This window comes from Oryx dammah, unplaced genomic scaffold (assembly GCF_014754425.2).
Source record: "Oryx dammah isolate SB20612 unplaced genomic scaffold, SCBI_Odam_1.1 HiC_scaffold_18, whole genome shotgun sequence".
In the NCBI taxonomy this organism is placed as follows: domain Eukaryota; kingdom Metazoa; phylum Chordata; class Mammalia; order Artiodactyla; family Bovidae; genus Oryx; species Oryx dammah.
Genome location: NW_024070202.1, coordinates 105012992 through 105031388, shown reverse-complemented (window position 1 = coordinate 105031388; position 18397 = coordinate 105012992). Strand labels below are relative to the sequence as shown.

At 42.5% G+C, this 18397-nt stretch overlaps 1 protein-coding gene across 1 annotated transcript in view; it reads right to left on the bottom strand.

Moving 5' to 3' along the window:
• Positions 1-2362: 2362 nt before the first annotated feature.
• WEE2 (WEE2 oocyte meiosis inhibiting kinase) overlaps positions 2363-18397 on the bottom strand; it is a 29772-nt gene continuing 13737 nt past the window's right edge. Inside the window, exons 6-11 of the mRNA XM_040260016.1 lie at positions 12587-12733; positions 11893-12000; positions 11676-11761; positions 10655-10825; positions 9651-9793; positions 2363-2884 (exon numbers count right to left, since the gene is read on the bottom strand). Of these exons, the coding sequence (XP_040115950.1) occupies positions 2731-2884; positions 9651-9793; positions 10655-10825; positions 11676-11761; positions 11893-12000; positions 12587-12733 (809 nt within the window). The 3' untranslated portion in view covers positions 2363-2730. The remainder of the gene's footprint in view (positions 2885-9650; positions 9794-10654; positions 10826-11675; positions 11762-11892; positions 12001-12586; positions 12734-18397) is intronic.

Sequence of the window (18397 nt, the reverse complement as noted above, 5' to 3'; positions counted from 1 at the left end):
GTTTATACAGAGATTTTTTTTCAAACCTAATTGTTCAGGCCAAAATATTGACATTTATCTTTCAGTGTTCATCTTTCTACAGCTTTTAGATAAACAGCTTCTATGAATTGGTAGATACATTGGTGGTTTAGTCACTCAGTTGTGTCAGTTCTTTGCAACCCAGTGGGCTGTTGCCTGCAAGGCTCCCCTGTCCATGGGGTTTTCCAGGCAAGAATACTGGAGTGGGTTGCCGTTTCATTCTCCAGAGGAACTTCCCAACCCAGGGATTGAACTCTGGACTCCTGTATTGCAGGCAGTCTCCTGCACTGCATGTGTATTCTTTACTGACTGAGCCACCAGGGAAGCCTCAGGAAAGCCCAGTAGTATCTCTTTATAAGGTTTCTCTAACTCAAGATGATCTATTGGCACCTGATTGTCAGTGTTCGTATTTAAGCAACAGAACTTCATGCCTGAGGACGGAGCTTCTCGCTGAGGCCAGGGGTCAACTTCCAACCGAAATGGAAGAGATTAAGCCCTGCGCCCAGAGAAGACGCAGTCCACATCACGTGCAGGGTCTATGCAGCTTCCTGCTCTTCTGGTGACTTCCTGCTTCCGTGGAGCACAGCAGAGAGAAAGGGAGGGAAATGGACAGTCTGGCTTCAGGTGCTAGAAGAGGCTCTGAGGAACACCATAGAGAAGGCCTGTGACCCTAATAATAGTTGTCAGTGCCTTCCCTGGTGGCTCATCTGGTGAAGAATCTGCCTACAGTGCAGGAGACCTGGGTTCGATCCCTGGGTTGGGAAGATCCCCTGGAGAAGGGAAAGGCTGCCCACTCCAGTATTCTGGCCTGGAGAATTCCAGGGACTGTATAGTCCATGGGGTCGCAAAGAGTGGACATGACTGAGCCACTTTCACTTCACTTGAAGAAGACAGGTGTAGACACAGAACTTGGGGCTATATATTGCTTGTGCTCAGTTGCTCAGTTGTGTCCAACTCTTTGCAACCCTTTGGACTGAAGCTGACCAGGCTCCTCTGTCCATGGAATTTTCCAGGCAACAGTACTGGAGTGGGTTGCCACTTCCTCCTCCAGGGCATCTTCCCACCCAGGGATCGAACACAGGCGTCCTGTGTCTCCTGCACTGGCAGGTGGATTCTTTACCACTGCGCCACCTGGGAAGGCCAATACATTGCTTACTCTTAATAATATACCTGTTTATAAATCACAAAGTGTGGTTGACCTTGCACTATACTGCAAGGGACATGGCTATTGTCAGGGAGGCAAGACATAAATTCAGTTTGAAAACCTAAATATCAACTGTATTCCAATATGTTTTAAAAATAAATAAAAATAAAATACACAAGTGTATACAGAAAAAAAAAAACTTGAATAAAGACTAATTTTTTAAAATGTCAGTGGGCAGTTTAGAGCACTATACCTCCTTTAATTGCAGGGAAGAAATTGCTACTCCAAAACGTAAGAATGAGGTGATGGTTTGTTCACTGGTTTCTTCAATTTTTAAAACTTAATTTGCTTTTAAAAATTAAGGGTAAAGAAGAAAATAAGGCAGCCAAAAAGCCTACAGGCCACAACAGGAGTAACGTCATTAAAAGACACAACTAGTTGTTCTCAAATGCTTTTGTGACCAACACGATTGTGTGTCATAGCCTGGCCATTACTATCTGTGAACTGAGCCTTAAAGCCAAGAGCTGTTAGCCCTAGCCTACTAAATTCTCTCTCCTATCTACTGTGGTTTCCAACATGAATTTCTCATTCTTTGTTAGTTACATATTTACAAAGAAGAGTGCTTTACTCCTATTTGGCTTTGGACAAGATTAAAAAAAAACAACTTTATTTACAAACATTCTATTCCTTTGAATATATATACAGAGTAAAGGACTTGGATAAAATAGGCTAAAATCACAGGAAGCAAAGCCAACTTTTCATAAAATCCAGGAGAAATTAGTAACACTCAGAAAAATCAAAACCCGTTATAACAGTTACAAGAGAGTCAAAGCAAATAGATTGGGGGACAGCAAACCACATCAGATTTCCCTCAAACCCTCTAGCCAGCGTTTTTGTTCCGAAAGTTAATAGCCAGCTCAGAAATTTCAAGTCACATAGAGTCTTACTTCTACCTATCTCACATAGTGAAGTCATTTACTTTGTAAAAACAGTATCAGAGAAAGGGATTGTCTCCATTCAGAGAATACAGTAGGAAAACCACTCACTCAAAGCGACTGAGAATTTTTTGAGGAATAAAATCATCTAGCCTGGGAAGTGTTGTTGAAATCCAGGCATACTTTCTTATAAAAATGCTACCTCAACTCAAAACAAAATTGACTTTCTTTCTGTGTGCCCTGGGATTCTTGGTTGGTAGGCAGGTAGGTAGGCAGCCTCGTAGTCCACAGGCTGCAGGGGCTGGGGGGGAGTGGGGGGGAGGCGGCTGCTTTTAGTTCAAAGGCCCATGCTTTCCCATTGTGCATCAGCAAATCTGAGAAGTCACTGAGCTGCTGACAGGTGGTGTTAGGAATGTAACAAGAGAAGAAAAATGGCTGCTAATGGTAGTACCTGCCACCAGTGCTGCTAGGAAGCCTTGGTGGCTATAGGATCTTGGCTGAAAATGCTAAATTAGGGTGGCTCTTGAAATCTTCAGCCTCCCAAGTCTGTTAGTTCCTCCCTTTACACGAGAAAGGTTGACACAGCCAGTATCTATTTTGAGGATAAAGAATAAGTTGATGGGAGAGACGTTCTTAAGGGAAAGTCTGCCCCAAGGTGAAGCTTGAAGACTTGGCACTCTTTCCTCCTACCAGACGTTTGGCACTCCTTGACCCGGTGGGGGTCTCAGAGACCCTGGGGACACTGAGTCCATCCTTGGGGGACTGGGCCTGCTGGGCTTTCAGTTCCCTGACAATGAAAAAGGAAAAGTGTACATTCCTCAGTCCTAAATTAGAGATGATATTTATGATCAAAACCAGCATAGATTTTTCTTTTTATTTCTGTATTTATAGAAACAAGCATGAATGATACACAGAATAGAAAGTTAACTCCTGTGATTATCTTTAGAAAGGGCTAGCACACAAGTGCCTCAACACATTGCAAGTTTGCCTTCCTGAATTCTACGGCTGCTGCCGCTGCTAAGTCACTTCAGTCGTGTCCAACTCTTCATGACCCCATGACCACAGCCTACCAGGCTCCTCTGTCCAAGAGATTTTCCAGGTAAGAGTACTGGAGTGGGCTGCCATTGCCTTCTCCGGAATTCTACTGATTGGGGCATAAACGGTCTTTAAAATTAAAGAAAAATAAGGAGACGACTCTACAGGGGTCAGCAAAGGACGGCTCATGGGTCAAATCCGGCCTGCCACCTGTTTTTGTAAATAAAGTCTTACCGGAATTCAGCCATTCACATTCATTTTTATATGGTCTCTGATCACTTTCACATCACTCCAGCAGAGTTGAGTCATTGCAGCTAAGATCATATGGCCCACAAAGGATAAAATACTACCTTGGTCTTACAGAAGAGTGTGCCAGCCCCTGGTCTAGACAATTTCAAGAAGGCATCTGCCTCATCTCCACGATGGGTGCTCACTACCGGTAATGACCAATGACACACCTGTACATCCACGTCTGGCTTCACAGATATACACACCACACCTTAAGGAATACTTATAGTCCTGTGACAGCATATATACTCGTATTTTATTTGTTAGCAGAAATAGAGCAAAAATATATATATATATAAGGAAGGATTATTAGGAAGTTCCTTACAAGGAAGGATTACTTCACTAAAGTCTTCATTAGAGTTTCCACAATTCATTGCCAAAAAATTATCTGGGGGGGACTTTAAAACTAATCATTCTAAGATAGACTGTGTATCCAAAAGAAATTGGACTTAAGTATACTTTAGACAATGGAAGTGACAAATAGATTGCAGGGATTAGATCTTATAGACAGATTAGATCTGACAGTGCCTGAAGAACTATGGAAGGAGGTTTGTGACATTGTGCAGAAGGCAGTGATCAAAACCATCCCCAGAGAAAGAAATGCAAAAAGGCAAAATGGTTGTCTGGGGAGGCCTTATAAACCACTACGAAAAGAAGAGAAGCTAAAGGCAAAGGAGAAAAGGAAAGATATAGCCACTTGAATGCAGAGTTCCAAAGAATAGCAAGGAGAGATAAGAAAGCCTTTCTCAGTGATCAATGCAAAGAAAGAGAGGAAAACAATAGAATGACTAGAGATCTCTTCAAGAAAATTAAAGATACCAAGGGAACTTTTCATGCAAAGATGGGCACAATAAAGACCAGAAATGGTATGGAAGCAGAAAATATTAAGAAAAGGTGGCAAGAATACACAGAAGAACTATACAAAAAAGATCTTCATGACCAAGATAATCACGATGGTGTGATCACTCACCTAGAGCCAGACATCCTGGAATGCGAACTCAAGTGGGCCTTAGGAAGCATCAGTACCAACAAAACCGGTGGAGGTGATGGAATTCCAGTAGAGCTATTTCAACTCCTGAAAGATGATGCTGTGAAAGTGCTGCAATCTATATGCCAGCAAATGTGGAAAACTCAGCAGTAGCCACAGGACTGGAAAAGCTCAGTTTTCATTCCAATCCCAAAGAAAGGCAATGCCTAAGAATGCTCAAACTACAACACAATTGCAATCATATCACACGCTAGCAAAATAATGCTCAAAATTCTCCAAGCCAACTTCAGTAGTACATGAACTGTGAACTTCCAGACGTTCAAGCTGCATTTAGAAAAGGCAGAGGAACCAGAGATCAAATTGCCAACATCCATGGATTATCAAAAGAGAAAGAGAGTTTCAGAAAAATATCTACTTCTGCTTCATTGACTATGCCAAAGCCTTTGACTCTGTGGATCACCACAAACTGTGGAAAATTCTGAAAGAGATGGGAATACCAGACCACCTGACCTGCCTCTTGAGAAATCTGTTTGCAGGTCAAGAAGCAACAGTTAGAACTGGACATGGAACAACAGACTGATTCCAACTCGGAAAAGGGGTACGTCAAGGCTGTATATTGTCACCCTGCTTATTTAACTTATATGCAGAGTACATCATGCGAAATCCTACTCTGGATGAAGCACAAGCTAGAATCAAGATTGCTGGGAGAAATATCATAACCTCAGATATGCAGATGACACCACACTTATGGCAGAAAGCAAAGAAGAGCTAGAGCTTCTTGATGAAAGTTAAAGAGGAGAGTGAAAAAGTAGGCTTAAAGCTCAACTTTCAGAAAACTAAGATCATGGCATCCAGTCCCATCACTTTGTGGCAAATAGATGGAGAGACAGTGGAACAGTGTCAGACTTTATTTTGGGGGGCTCCAAAATCACTGCAGATGATGACTGCAGCCACGAAATTAAAAGACACTTGCTCCTTGAAAGAAAAGTTATGACCAACCTAGACAGCATATTAAAAAACAGAGACATTACTTTGCCAACAAAGGTCTGTCTAGTCAAAGCTATGGTTTTCCCAGTAGTCATGTATGGATGTGAGAGTTGGACTATAAAGAAAGCTGAGCCCTGAAGAATTGATGCTTTTGAACTGTGGTGTTGGACAAGACCATTCAGATTCCCTTGGACTGCAGGAGATCCAACCAGTCCATTCTAAAGGAGATCAGTCCTGAATATTCATTGGAAGGACTGATACTGAAAGCTGAAACTCCAGTACTTTGGCCACATGATGTGAAGAACTGACTCATTGGAAACGACCCTGATGCTGGGTCTTTTCGACTCCTTTTATATTTTCAACAATTCACTGGATTGTAATGATTACTTTAAAAGGCCTTCAGGATCCTGCTCAACCATCACTGCCTGACCTTTATACTACCAGGTCCATGCCATCTAATTAATTCCTACTTGTTAAATGAAGGAATAGATTAATAAATGCATGCATGAATACAATCTTACATGCATAAGATATAGGATTGCTTCCTTAGGCTTAGAAAAATACCTCTGTCTTAAATATGGGCCAAGACAGAATTTTTTTGCTGTTTTTTTAGTTTATTTATTTTTACTTGAAGGATAATTGCTCCACAATATTGCATTGGCTTCTGCCATACATCAACATGAATCAGCCATAGGATCTGTAACAATCAAGACAGAATATCCTCCTGCCCTATGATTTAATGGATTTGTGATGGGTCCCCTGTCTAACTCAATGAAACTAAGCCATGCCCTGTGGGGCCACCCAAGACGGGCGGGCATGGTGGAGAGGTCTGACACAATGTGGTCCACTGAAGAAGGGAATGGCAAACCACTTCAGTATTCTTGCCTTGAGAACCCCATGAACAGTAGGAAAAGGCAAAATGATAGGATACTGAAAGAGGAACTCCCCAGGTCAGTAGGTGCCCAATATGCTACGGGAGATCAGTGGAGAAATAACTCCAGAAAGAATGAAGGGATGGAGGCAAAGCAAAAACAATGCCCAGCTGTAGATGTGACCAGTGATAGAAACAAGGTCCAATGCTATAAAGAGCAATATTGCATAGGAACCTGGAATATCAGGTCCATGAATCAAGGCAAATTGGAAGTGGTCAAACAAGAGATGGCAAGAGTGAACGCTGACATTCTAGGAATCAGCGAACAAAAATGGACTGGAATGGGTGAATTTAACTCAGATGACCATTATATCTACTACTGTGGGCAGGGATCCCTCAGAAGAAATGGAATAGCCATCATGGTCAACAAAAGAGTCTGAAATGCGGTACTTGGATGCAATCTCAAAAACGACAGAATGATCTCTGTTCATTTCCAAGCAATCCATTCAATATCACGGTAATCCAAGTCTATGCCCCAACCAGTAAGGGTGAAGAAGCTGAAGCTGAACAGTTCTATGAAAACCTACAAGACCTTTTAGAACTAACACCCAAAAAAGGTGTCCTTTTCATTATAGGGGACTGGAATGCAAAAGTAGGAAGTCAAGAAACACCTGGAGGAACAGGCAAATTTGGCCTTGGAATGTGGAATGAAGCAGGGCAAAGACTAATAGAGCTTTGCCAAGAAAATGCACTGGTCATAGCAAACACTCTCTTCCAACAACACAAGAGAAGACTCTAAACATGGACATCACCAGATGGTCAACACCGAAATCAGATCAATTATATTCTTTGCAGCCAAAGATGGAGAAGCTCTATACAGTCAACAAAAACAAGACCAGGAGCTGCCTGTGGCTCAGATCATGAACTCCTTATTACCAAATTCAGACTCAAATTGAAGAAAGTAGGGAAAACCACTAGACCATTCAGGTATGACCTAAATGAAATCCCTTATGATTATACAGTGGACATGAGAAATAGATTTAAGGGCCTAGATCTGATAGATAGAGTGCCTGATGAACTATGGACTGAGGTTCGTGACATTGTACAGGAGACAGGGATCAAGACCATCCCCATGGAAAAGAAATGCAAAACAGCAAATGGCTGTCTGGGGAGGGCTTACAAATCACTGTGAAAAGAAGAGAGGTGAAAAGCAAAGGAGAAACGGAAAGATACAAGCATCTGAATGGAGAATTTCAAAGAATAGCAAGAAGAGGTAAGAAAGCCTTCCTCAGTGATCAATGCAAAGAAATGGAGGAAAACAACAAAATGGGAACGACTAGAGATCTCTTCAAGAAAATTAGAGACACCAAGGGAACATTTCATGCAAAGATGGGCTCGATAAAGGACAGAAATGGTATGGACCTAACCGAAGCAGAAGGTATTAAGAAGAGGTGGCAAGAATACACAGAAGAACTGTACAAAAAAGATCTTCACGACCAAGATAATCATGATGGTGTGATCACTCACCTAGAGCCAGACATCCTGGCATGTGAAGTCAAGTGGGCCTTAGGAAGCATCACTACGAACAAAGCTAGTGGAGGTGATGGAATTCCAGTTGAGCTATTTCAAATCCTGAAAGATGACGCTGTGAGAGTGCTGCACTCAATATGCCAGCAAATGTGGAAAACTCAGCAGTGGCCACAGGACTGGAAAAGGTCAGTTTTCATTCCAATCTCAAAGAAAGGCAATGCCAAAGAATGCTCAAACTACTGCACAATTGCACTCATCATCCACACTTGTAAAGTAATGCTCAAAATTCTCCAAGCCAGGCTTCAAGCAATACGTGAACCATGAACTTCCAGATGTTCCAGCTGGTTTTAGAAAAGGCAGAGGAACCAGAGATCAAATTGCCAACATCTGCTGGATCATGGTAAAAGCAAGAGTGTTCCAGAAAAACATCTATTTCTGCTTTATTGACTATGCCAAAGCCTTTGACTGTGTGGATCACAATAAACTGTGGAAAATTCTTCAAGAGATGGGAATACCAGACCACCTGACCTGCCTCTTGAGAAACCTATATGCAGGTCAGGAAGCAAAAGTTAGAACTGGACATGGAACAGACTGGTTTCAAATAGGAAAAGGAGTATGTCAAGGCTGTATATTGTCACCTTGCTTATTTAACTTCTATGCAGAGTACATCATGAGAAACGCTGGGCTGGAAGAAGCACAAGCTGGAATCAAGATTGCTGGGAGAAATATCAATAACCTCAGATATATAGATGACACCACCCTTATGGCAGAAAGTGAAGAGGAACTAAAACGTCTCTTGATGTAAGTGAAAGAGGAGAGTGAAAAAGTTGGCTTAAAGCTCAACATTCAGAAAATGAAGATCATGGCATCTGGTCCCATCACTTCATGGGAAATAGATGGGGAAACAATGGAAAGAGTGTCAGACTTTATTTTTGGGGGGCTCCAAAATCACTGCAGATGGGGATTGCAGCCATGAAATTAAAAGACGCTTACTCCTTGGAAGTAAAGTTATGACCAACCTAGATAGCATATTGATAAGCAGAGACATTACTTTGCCAACCAAGGTCCGTCTAGTCAAGGCTATGGTTTTTCCAGTAGTCATGTATGGATGTAAAAGTTGGACTGTGAAGAAAGCTGAGCACCAAAGAATTGATGCTTTTGAACTGTGGTGCTGGAGAAGACTCTTGAGAGTCCCTTGGACTGCAAGGAGATCCAACCAGTCCATTCTGAAGGAGATCAGCCCTGGGATTTCTTTGGAGAGAATGATGCTGAAGCTGAAGCTCCAGTACTTTGGCCACCTCATGTGAAGAGTTGACTCATTGGAAAAGACTCTGATGCTGGGAGGGATTGGGGGCAGGAGGAGGAGGGGACGACAGAGGAGGAGATGGCTGGATGGCATCACTGACTCAACGGACGTGAGTCTGAGTGAACTCCGGGAGTTGGTGATGGACAGGGAGGCCTGGCGTGCTGCAATTCATGGGGTCGCAAAGAGTCGGACACGACTGAGTGACTGAACTGAACTGAACGGGTTCCTTCCCACCTTAGTTATAGTTATCTTACTTTGGGTAGTCATCTCCCAGTTACTTGAATACTTCTGTCACTTAGAATCCTAATTTTTCTTTACCGGTTGTATTTCCTTGCATTTATTGGCATTAAGTGGAATTGTCTCTCTCAAGCTCTCTACTCACAGAGCACCCATCCCCTTGTCACACAGGGCCCCTCTTTCTGAACAGGAACCTCTGTGTCACAATATTGAATTCCACTTGAATCCATAGAGAAGATACACCCGACCAGTTGTCACTGTGAGTACCACATAAATAGGTTCTTCCTCAACTCCAGCATCCAAAAATCTACCTTTCCAGTGTGGCTGTCTTGAACTTTTCCAAGTTCAACTGGTGCTGAAGCTCTTCTGTTTTCCCCAGGGAGGGACAGAGGACTCGGCTCTTGGCCAGAGCTGCTGCAGACGGTCTCTCTGCTGGATCAGGGAGGATCATGCTCTGATGAGGTGGGACCAAAAGGGAGGAAACAGAAGCTTCATTCTTGAGAAAATCTCCCCACCCAACCAACTCCAACCCAGCTTCTGCTGGTGGGTTTTTTGAAACTCAATTCTCCTTTGTGCAAAGGAAAGAAATAAATGAAAACTTAGCTCCACCCAGGACAGAAATACTATCCTTATGTGATAGCATTCATCATCCATACCTTTGACTTTTTCATGTATCATCTTTTAAAGCTGATTGAATGATGAACTAGTCTAATGTCTTAATTTTCAACAGAGGAAACTGAGGTCCTGCGATAAAGTGGCTTGTCCGAGTTATTGACAGGACCAAGACTAAAACCTGGGTTACCCCTATTGCTAGTTCAGCTCACTTACTTCCATCATGTGTCAATTTTTCACTTAAAATTAATTAAGGATATCCCACCATGACAGTATTCCTGCAGCCTTTGTCTTCAGAGGATGTCTATAGCCTAAGATGACTGGAATACAGTAGAAAATACCTCATTGTAAACAGCAATTAGTGTCAAATAATGAAGAAAACACTGACCCTCCATTTGAGGAGCAACGTTCAGAGTCCGCTCCACTACTTAGTATGTAGCCTGAGCAAGTCACAACACTTTGCTGAAACTCAGTCTTCCTTTACTGGCATTTGGAATAGCAATATTCACCTTCTGGACTGTTGTGAGAACTAAATGAATTAGCATAGACTTATTACCTAGGACAGGACCAACACTGAGCTCCTCAGTAGGTATAAGTATCAACTAACTCTAAGAACGATTTACACATAGAAATAGGTGGACATCTATTTGCCAAGACATTAAAAAAAAATACATTTCCATCTTTTCTTCACAAGAGACAGCACCTTGAGTAGTTGGTGGAATTCCCTGGAGAGCTCCTGAGGAATGTCTGGAAGGTTCCCCTCACGAATGTGATGCCACTTGGCGCCGTTGGTGGGCAACGACTCTGCTCCTGCAGCCACCACGATGGTCAACCCCAAGGCAAATATGTCAGCTTTGGGGAGGTGCTGATAATTCTTCAAAAGAGAAGACAGGAAGGCTGGTTAGTTTGCCAAGTGAAGCGAGTCTAGACTAAAACACAACTGGTAAGAGAGAGTTGCTTGAACGCACATGACCTTAAACAGACACAGTGGGCAGGTCGTATCTGCTATGGTTAGCAGTCTCTTTCTAGAGAAGACAGAGGACAGGGCATCAATCCACCTGAGTAATACTGCCCTGGTCCTGGGAACCCAAAGCTGGTGCTCTGTGATGACCTAGATGGGTGGGATGGAGAAGGAGGTGGGAGGGTGGCTTAGGAGGGGGAGAACGTATGTGTACCTATGGCTGGTTCATGTTGATGTATGGCAGAAACTATCACAATATTGTACAGTAATTATGCTCCAATTAAAAATTAAATAAATTTTTTTTAAAAAAATATGCTGCCCTGAAGAGTCAGAGGCAGAATCTCAGCACTCTTTTGTTCTCTCAGTTTCAAAAAGGCTTGAAACTTAGATTGACTGATCATAAAGAGGAAAGACTCCTCTTTTTTCCCCCAACTATCATCCTGTAGAAAGTTATATCCTTCCTAGGCCAGACTCATAGACATGTTAAAAGATGAGCAATAACTGAAGGCCATTTCAGTGCCCAAGGCTGATGGTGCTGTCAAAAGGCTAGTCTCATGATAAAGTTTGGGTTGGACCAATAAAGGCTTCCTTTCTGCTAGGAAATTCATAATGCTAAGAATTCTAAAAAATATTAGAAATAGCAAAAGAACTTTACAAAAAAAAAAAAAAACAGGAAAAATGTTGTTTAATCCATTGATTGAGCCACCCTCTTTGCAAACATTTCAATGGACTATTAAAAACCCTTTGTTCCCCAAATCTATACCTCTTGCAAAATCTCATTAGCCAGGAAGCGACTGTCCCCCTCTTCCACTTTGGGATTGCTTATTGATGTCACATGACCCAAGTCACCTAAAAAAAGAAAAAAGAAGTAGAGTTCTTTCAAAGCATGTTTTTCTTAAAACTGGAATAAATGGATTAGAGTCATCAGCATACATTTTGTAGGATAAGAGTATACCAATCAAGTTACAAAACAGACTCACCAATTTTATACATCACATCAGCAGAGAGAAACCAATCAGCTTCATTTTCAGCCTCTTCCAGGACTACGGGAGAGTCGCTTTCCATCTTATGACAAAGGAAGATGTTACCTGAGAAAAAATACAGAACTGTCGTAAGGAATGATTCCTAAACCTTTCACCTCAAAGATTCTTTTCTGTAAATGACATTTCAATCATCCTCCTCTTCTGTGTATGTGCAGGTAACAAGACTACCAAGGTTTCTTTTCTTCCATGGAATCTCTCACACTACTTCCAAACAGCTCAGCGATTGATAATACCTATTTCAGTGGAACTTAAACCTCAAATCTCTTTGAAGAGGCTGGTGACCTCAAAACAAAGAAATAATCAACACAGGATAGTAAGATTTCCTTGCATTTCACATGAATGCCTTAACCCACTAGTTGTAAACAGTCATTTTGCAGTCTCTTATCTATGCAGTAAATTCAATACTTATTTTCATACTTGGGCTTCACTATCTGGGAGTCTTTTCTTTCTGTCCTCTTGGCGCAATGGGAAAGTAGTTAAAGCTGTTTGACTGGAATGTGGGCAGGGGGAGAGGGACGTGGAGGGATTCTGCCAGCTAACAGCCTCTTTGACAGTCATGCAGGCACAGATTCTGACAACAATGGGGAAGGAATTCAACACAGCCAGAGGAGCAGAGGAGAGCTGGACTGACTGGGCTTGATGTCCAGGTGCACCATGCCGGAGCTGTGGATGTATCTGAGCCCAAAGGAAATCTGTAGAAGGATGTCCTTGAGTCTGGGCTCTGGGAAATGATTGCCAGACTTTGCGTTTTCAGTTACTGCAGCCTGCAAGCTCCCACCTAGGAAAGAACAACAGAATAACCCCACCGAGTGAGAGAAAAAGGTGTGACTCTTATACATGAAAGCCTAGTACATATTCAATACATTCCTCATGAATGAACTCAGTCGAACAAGTCTAAACTGCTTCAGTGTCGGTGCGATATTATGTCTCTCCCATAGACATAATATCAGCTCCCTGTCTATACCACAAACATATTGGAAAGAATAATTAAGGACCTTTAAAGAGGAAAAAGAAAATGCTATATCCTAGGTAGCCAATATGTGGCTCTATTGCCTTGAGTATGCCCCCAACTAACATTTAAAAAGCTTTACCTTGTTATCAACAGAAGATCAGTTAGGCCTAGTCATATAGCTTCTATGGTATCGATGAATAATTTCATGTTGGTGTCAAGCTAGTGATTATAGGCCATTAGTAACTTTAATGTAATTGATTTCAAGTTTCCTTCCATTAAAACATATATCACGAAATAAGAATATTTAATGATGGCTGACCCAAAGAAAATACTAAACCTCCACGTACACCTAAACCCTCTTTGAGCCACTGTGTGTGTTTATCAACTCTATTACTATTGTCAATAAAAAGATAAGCCCTGAGCTCATCTGACTACCTGACCTCAGATGCCCCTGCCCTAAGGTATTAGAATGCTTCTGAACCTTTTGATTCATTAATTAGCATTTGTCTGTAGCCTCCTCAGTCAAATTAGAGAATTCTGGGACCCCCATCAGTTATAAGTAAATCCCCCTACAGATATGTATCAGAACAGTAGGGTCTGAGATGGTAACTGTACTTTTAAGGAAATCTATATTTAAAACTCTCTTATGTAAAATTGAACCTAAAGGTTGACCTGCCACATTCAAATAAATTCAGAACAGAGAATTCACCAGCTTTCAGAAACCGAAAAAAAAGGGAGGGGCTAAATAGAAGGTTTCTGTTTCTCCCTGGAAATCTCCTTAGGAAAGAATTTATGAACTGTAGATGATGTTAGAAAGGAAGAATAAGTAAAGAGTGCATTGGGGTTATTATAAACAAAGCCACCTTGAGGCTAAGTTTGCAGATGAGTTTATGAGATGTGATGGAGGAAAAGGGAGGTTGCATCAAGGCCCCTGGGTCTCCACTAGCCTGGCTGTTCCTTTAGGACAGGCCCACAGCTCATTCATCCTTCCTGTCCCACGGTCTGGCATGTAATCACTATTTTCTGAACTGAATGTCTATCCTGGCAAAAGAGGGAAAAGATTGAGTGAAGGCCCCTATGAAATGTATGGAAAGAAATAAGCATCGTAAGTTACTTAGCATTCCTTTAATATGTTCCTTTAGATTATAAGTAGATGGATTTCTAATCCCCTGAAGTGTGATGGGTATTTAGTAAGAGGAAGTAGACCAGTGATTGCAGCACTTTCAATTACTTAGAATCTCTATAGGTAGTGTTAAAGTTAGCCAAGTGATTAAACAGTAGAAGAGAAGTTACTGAAAAGTACTCATTCATATGACTGTATTAGAATATCCTTATTTTGCTTGAGCTAAAACTGATCGTCCACACACTCTTGTAGAACAGCATAATGAACTGTTCTTTACTAAACAGTATTAACAAGAAGTATCCATTGACAGGGGGCTTCCCCAGTGACTCAGATGGTAAAGAATCCACCTGCCATGCAGAAGACTCAGGTTCGATCCCTGGATCGGGAAGATCCTCTGGAGAAGGGAATGGCTACCCATCCCAGTATTCTTGCCTGGAGAATTCCATGTACAGAGGAACCTGGCGGGTTACAGTCTGTGGGGTCGCAGAGTCACACATGACTGAGTGACTAACACGTTTCACCTCACTTTCACGCATGTACAGACATAGCAAGACTGAATGAACTGTAAGCTGCATCCCTCTTAATCCACCCGGGTGCACTGAAGCCTTAGCTCCGTAACCCAAGGTAGCCCCTGGCGTTGGTGACTTAGGAGGTGCCCTAGGAGGAATACCACCAGTTCCCGGGCAGTTCTTTTCAAACCATCTTTGTTAGATGAGTTGCTGAATTCCTTCCTTTAGACAAATGTATTTGCCCCACTTAGTAGGAAAAAAGATACTTCAGAAAAATACATCCTTGTTTTCCTGTCTGCTCATAAGACCTAACAGATGCCAAAACAAAGAAATAGCAAATACCTTCCGACAATGAAATGCAAAAAGCAGGCCAGCAGTTCAACAGCATGTCTTAGTTATGTTTTTGTATTCTCACTATGCTACTTTGCTGCCAACCACACAAGCCTACTTTTCTGCTGGGAAAATTGTCCCTTATCTGGTGGGAAAATATAACCTGTATTCACGGTGCTCCAACTTCTGGATGTCATATCACTTGAGCAAATGTGCTGTGTTCTAGGGGATCGTGCTCTGTAAAACTTCTATGCCAGAAGACGTCACAAGAAAACACTGCGATTAGGGAGAGACTGGGCTTCCCCGGTGGTACTAGTGGTAAAGAACCTGCCTGCCAAAGCAGGAGATGTAAGACACATGGGTTTGATCCCTGAATCGGGAAGATCCCCTGGAGGAGGGCATGGCAACCCACTCCAATATTCTTGCCTGGAGAATCCCATGGACAGAGGAGCCTGGCAGGCTACAGCCCATACGGTCACAATGAATCGGAGATGACTGAAGCGACTGAGCACACACACACGCACAGGGAGAGAGTAATTATCCAGCGCTGAGCCGGTTAGAATCCTGGTTGTTGCAGAATCAGTGGGCTACTGGAGACCTCAGATCTGAGGCTGGCCCAGAGGTGACCTTGTAGGGGACCTTGGCTAGGGTGGCGGAGAGGGAGGAACCTTGTGATTGGTTCAGGATTTATGAGGGACAAGAGGGAAATCAGATGATTGTTAGTCTCTCACAGTTAAAATCTATGTTATCTACATCGTCTAATTTATAAATGAAGTTAAAACTGTAACCATGCATGTTCCAGCCGGACTGCTATGAGAGGCTGAGTAGAGGGGCTTGGGTTGCTATGGGTGGGTAAGGGTGGGTATGGGGAAACAGGCCGTAGGATGAAGAGGTGAGACAGAGGAGGAGGGGGAGGATGTGGGAGCAGAGGGAAAGAAGCCCCAGCTACCTGACACATACTTTGGATTTCTTATCCTTTACTTAGACCCACTCCAGTATTCTTGCCTGGAGGATCCCACGGACAGAGGAGCCTGGCAGGCTCAGTCCAAGGGGTCACCAGAGTGTGACACCATTTAGCGACTAGACCACCAGCACCACCGGGAAAAGTCTCACCATGGATCATCCTCAACGACAAACAAGGTTTGCATGTGTGCGAAGTCACTCCGGTCGTGTCCAACTCTGCGCCACCCTATGCGCTGCAGCCTGCCAGGCTTCTCTGCCTGTGGGATTCTCCAGGCAAGAGTACTGGAGTGGGCTGCTGAGCCGTCCTTCAGAGGGCCTTCCCGACCCAGGGATCAAACTTGTGTCTCTTACGTCTACCTTCATTGGCCTGCGGGGTCCTTTACCACTAGCACCACCCGGGAAAGTCCCACAGAAGGGCATGCTTTATTTTCTATTATCAGTTCACATTTGAAAGGTTCAATGTATGTGATTTAGATCTTGCTAAATCACAGTTACGTTTGAGTTGGCAAGTATTGAGTGAAGTTAGCTGAATTACCACAATGAACGAACACTGATTTCCCATAGTATCTAACATCTAATCCACACTCGCTGCCTGGCTTTCAACGCCCACTACAGGCTTCCCACACTTCACCTTGCTGGTCTGATTTCCTCCTACAGGGGTCAGCTCAGTCCTGTTTAGTCTCCTTTCTATCTACTAGGCCAGATGCAAGCCCAGTACCATGCTTCCAGCTTGCACGCTGGTCTTCCCTCTGCTTCCATAAACTCAAGGAATCCTCCTGCAAGGTTTCGTTCAAGTCTTAGCTCCTACATGACATTTTCTCAGGCTATGCTAATAGCAAGTATTACCATGTTCTTACTATGAATTCGGACTTAATGATGTGCTAGCATTTGACACACACTGTTGCTAATTTCGCAGATGACTCCATTAAGTAAATATTACTGTCTCTTTACTCAGTGAGATTAAATGATGACTCAGTGATCCTGAGAGAACTGAAGTGAAGTGAAAGTCACTCAGTCATGTCTGACTCTTTGCAACCCCATGGACTGCATAGTCCCTGGAATTCTCCAGGCCAGAATACTGGAGTGGATAGCCTTTCCCTTCTCCAGGGGATCTTCCCAACCCAGGGATCGAACCCAGGTCTCCTGTATTGCAAGCAAATTCTTTACCAGCTGAGCCACAAGGGAAGCCCAAAAATACTGGGGTGGGTAGCCTATCCCTTCTCCAGGAGATCTTCCCCACCCAGGAATCAAACTGGGGTCTCCTGCACGGCAGGCAGATTCTTTACCAACTGAGCTGTGTGACAGAGCTGGGCTTTGAGCTCCAGTCTGCCGACTCTAAAGCCCAGGCCCATCTCACCACTCCCTGCTACCTTTGCCCACATTCCCCCTCTCTGGCCACTTTCTGTGCTCATTATAAGAGAGCAAATGGAATAAAGCTTCTTGAAGTAAGGATTTACCTCACTCCACAGGATTTTGCACCCGAGAGCTTAATACAGTGTCAAGCCCGAAGAAGATATTCAAATGTTGAAAAGAATGAGATGATTTTGTAATAGATTGCTTCATCTTATTCTTTTTGAAAATTTGAAACTTTTACATTGCCCCAGTTAAAATTTTACATTGCCCACAGGTTAAAATTAGTTAATTTTGCTTTATTGACTGATTTTTAAATTTGATATTATCTTTGTTAATAGGTAAATGTTATGGAAATAAAATCAATCTTCTCTATAGAGAGAGGGAAGAAAAAAAGAATAGGGACCCTCAGGTTATGATAAAAAGAAATTAAGAGAAGATGATTAAAAACAAGGTCTCAACTACTCAATCACAAGTATAAGGAAAGGGTCCATTTTGTTTTAACCCAAAGAAACGATTAGAAAAAGGGATTTTGGCTGAGCTTATTAAAGAAAAAAACTCATGAAGTTCACAAGTAAGGCTATGGGAAAATCAGGCTATAAGGAAATAACAAGGAAGATGCCAAATTATTATTTTGTAGAATATGTGTACCATTTTCTATGCTTCTAGCATCTCATATTATTTACTTACCCTACCAGTGAAAGTAATCATGTATACAGTGTTGAAGCTTTATCACTGATCACTGTCCTCAAAAGCCAGTCTATCTGGTGGTAACTAAACTTACCCAAAGACAGACTGCACCATTAAAAAAAACACTCAGGGTAGCTGTATATGTTGGGGGGATGCCATTATCCAGTATTGTGAAGTCTCTCAGTCGTGTCTGACTCTTCGCGACCCCATGGACTGTAGCCCACCAGGCTCCTCCGTCCATGGGATTCTCCTGGCAAGAATACTGGAGTGGGTTGCCATTTCCTTCTCCAAATTACTGGGGCTAAAATAGGGATTACAAAATGTGGATGTATCCTAAAACAATGACTAGCTTCTATCCAATTGATAGCACTTTCCTACTGTATCACTAGATGTTTTGATAAAAATGTATTTCCAAGAATAACAATACATAACTGCTGTTATGTAACCCCTTAATTATAGATATAAGAACTATTAAATCATGAGTTAGAAATACGTTAATCCAAAGGACCATGCTTTGTGATTTAA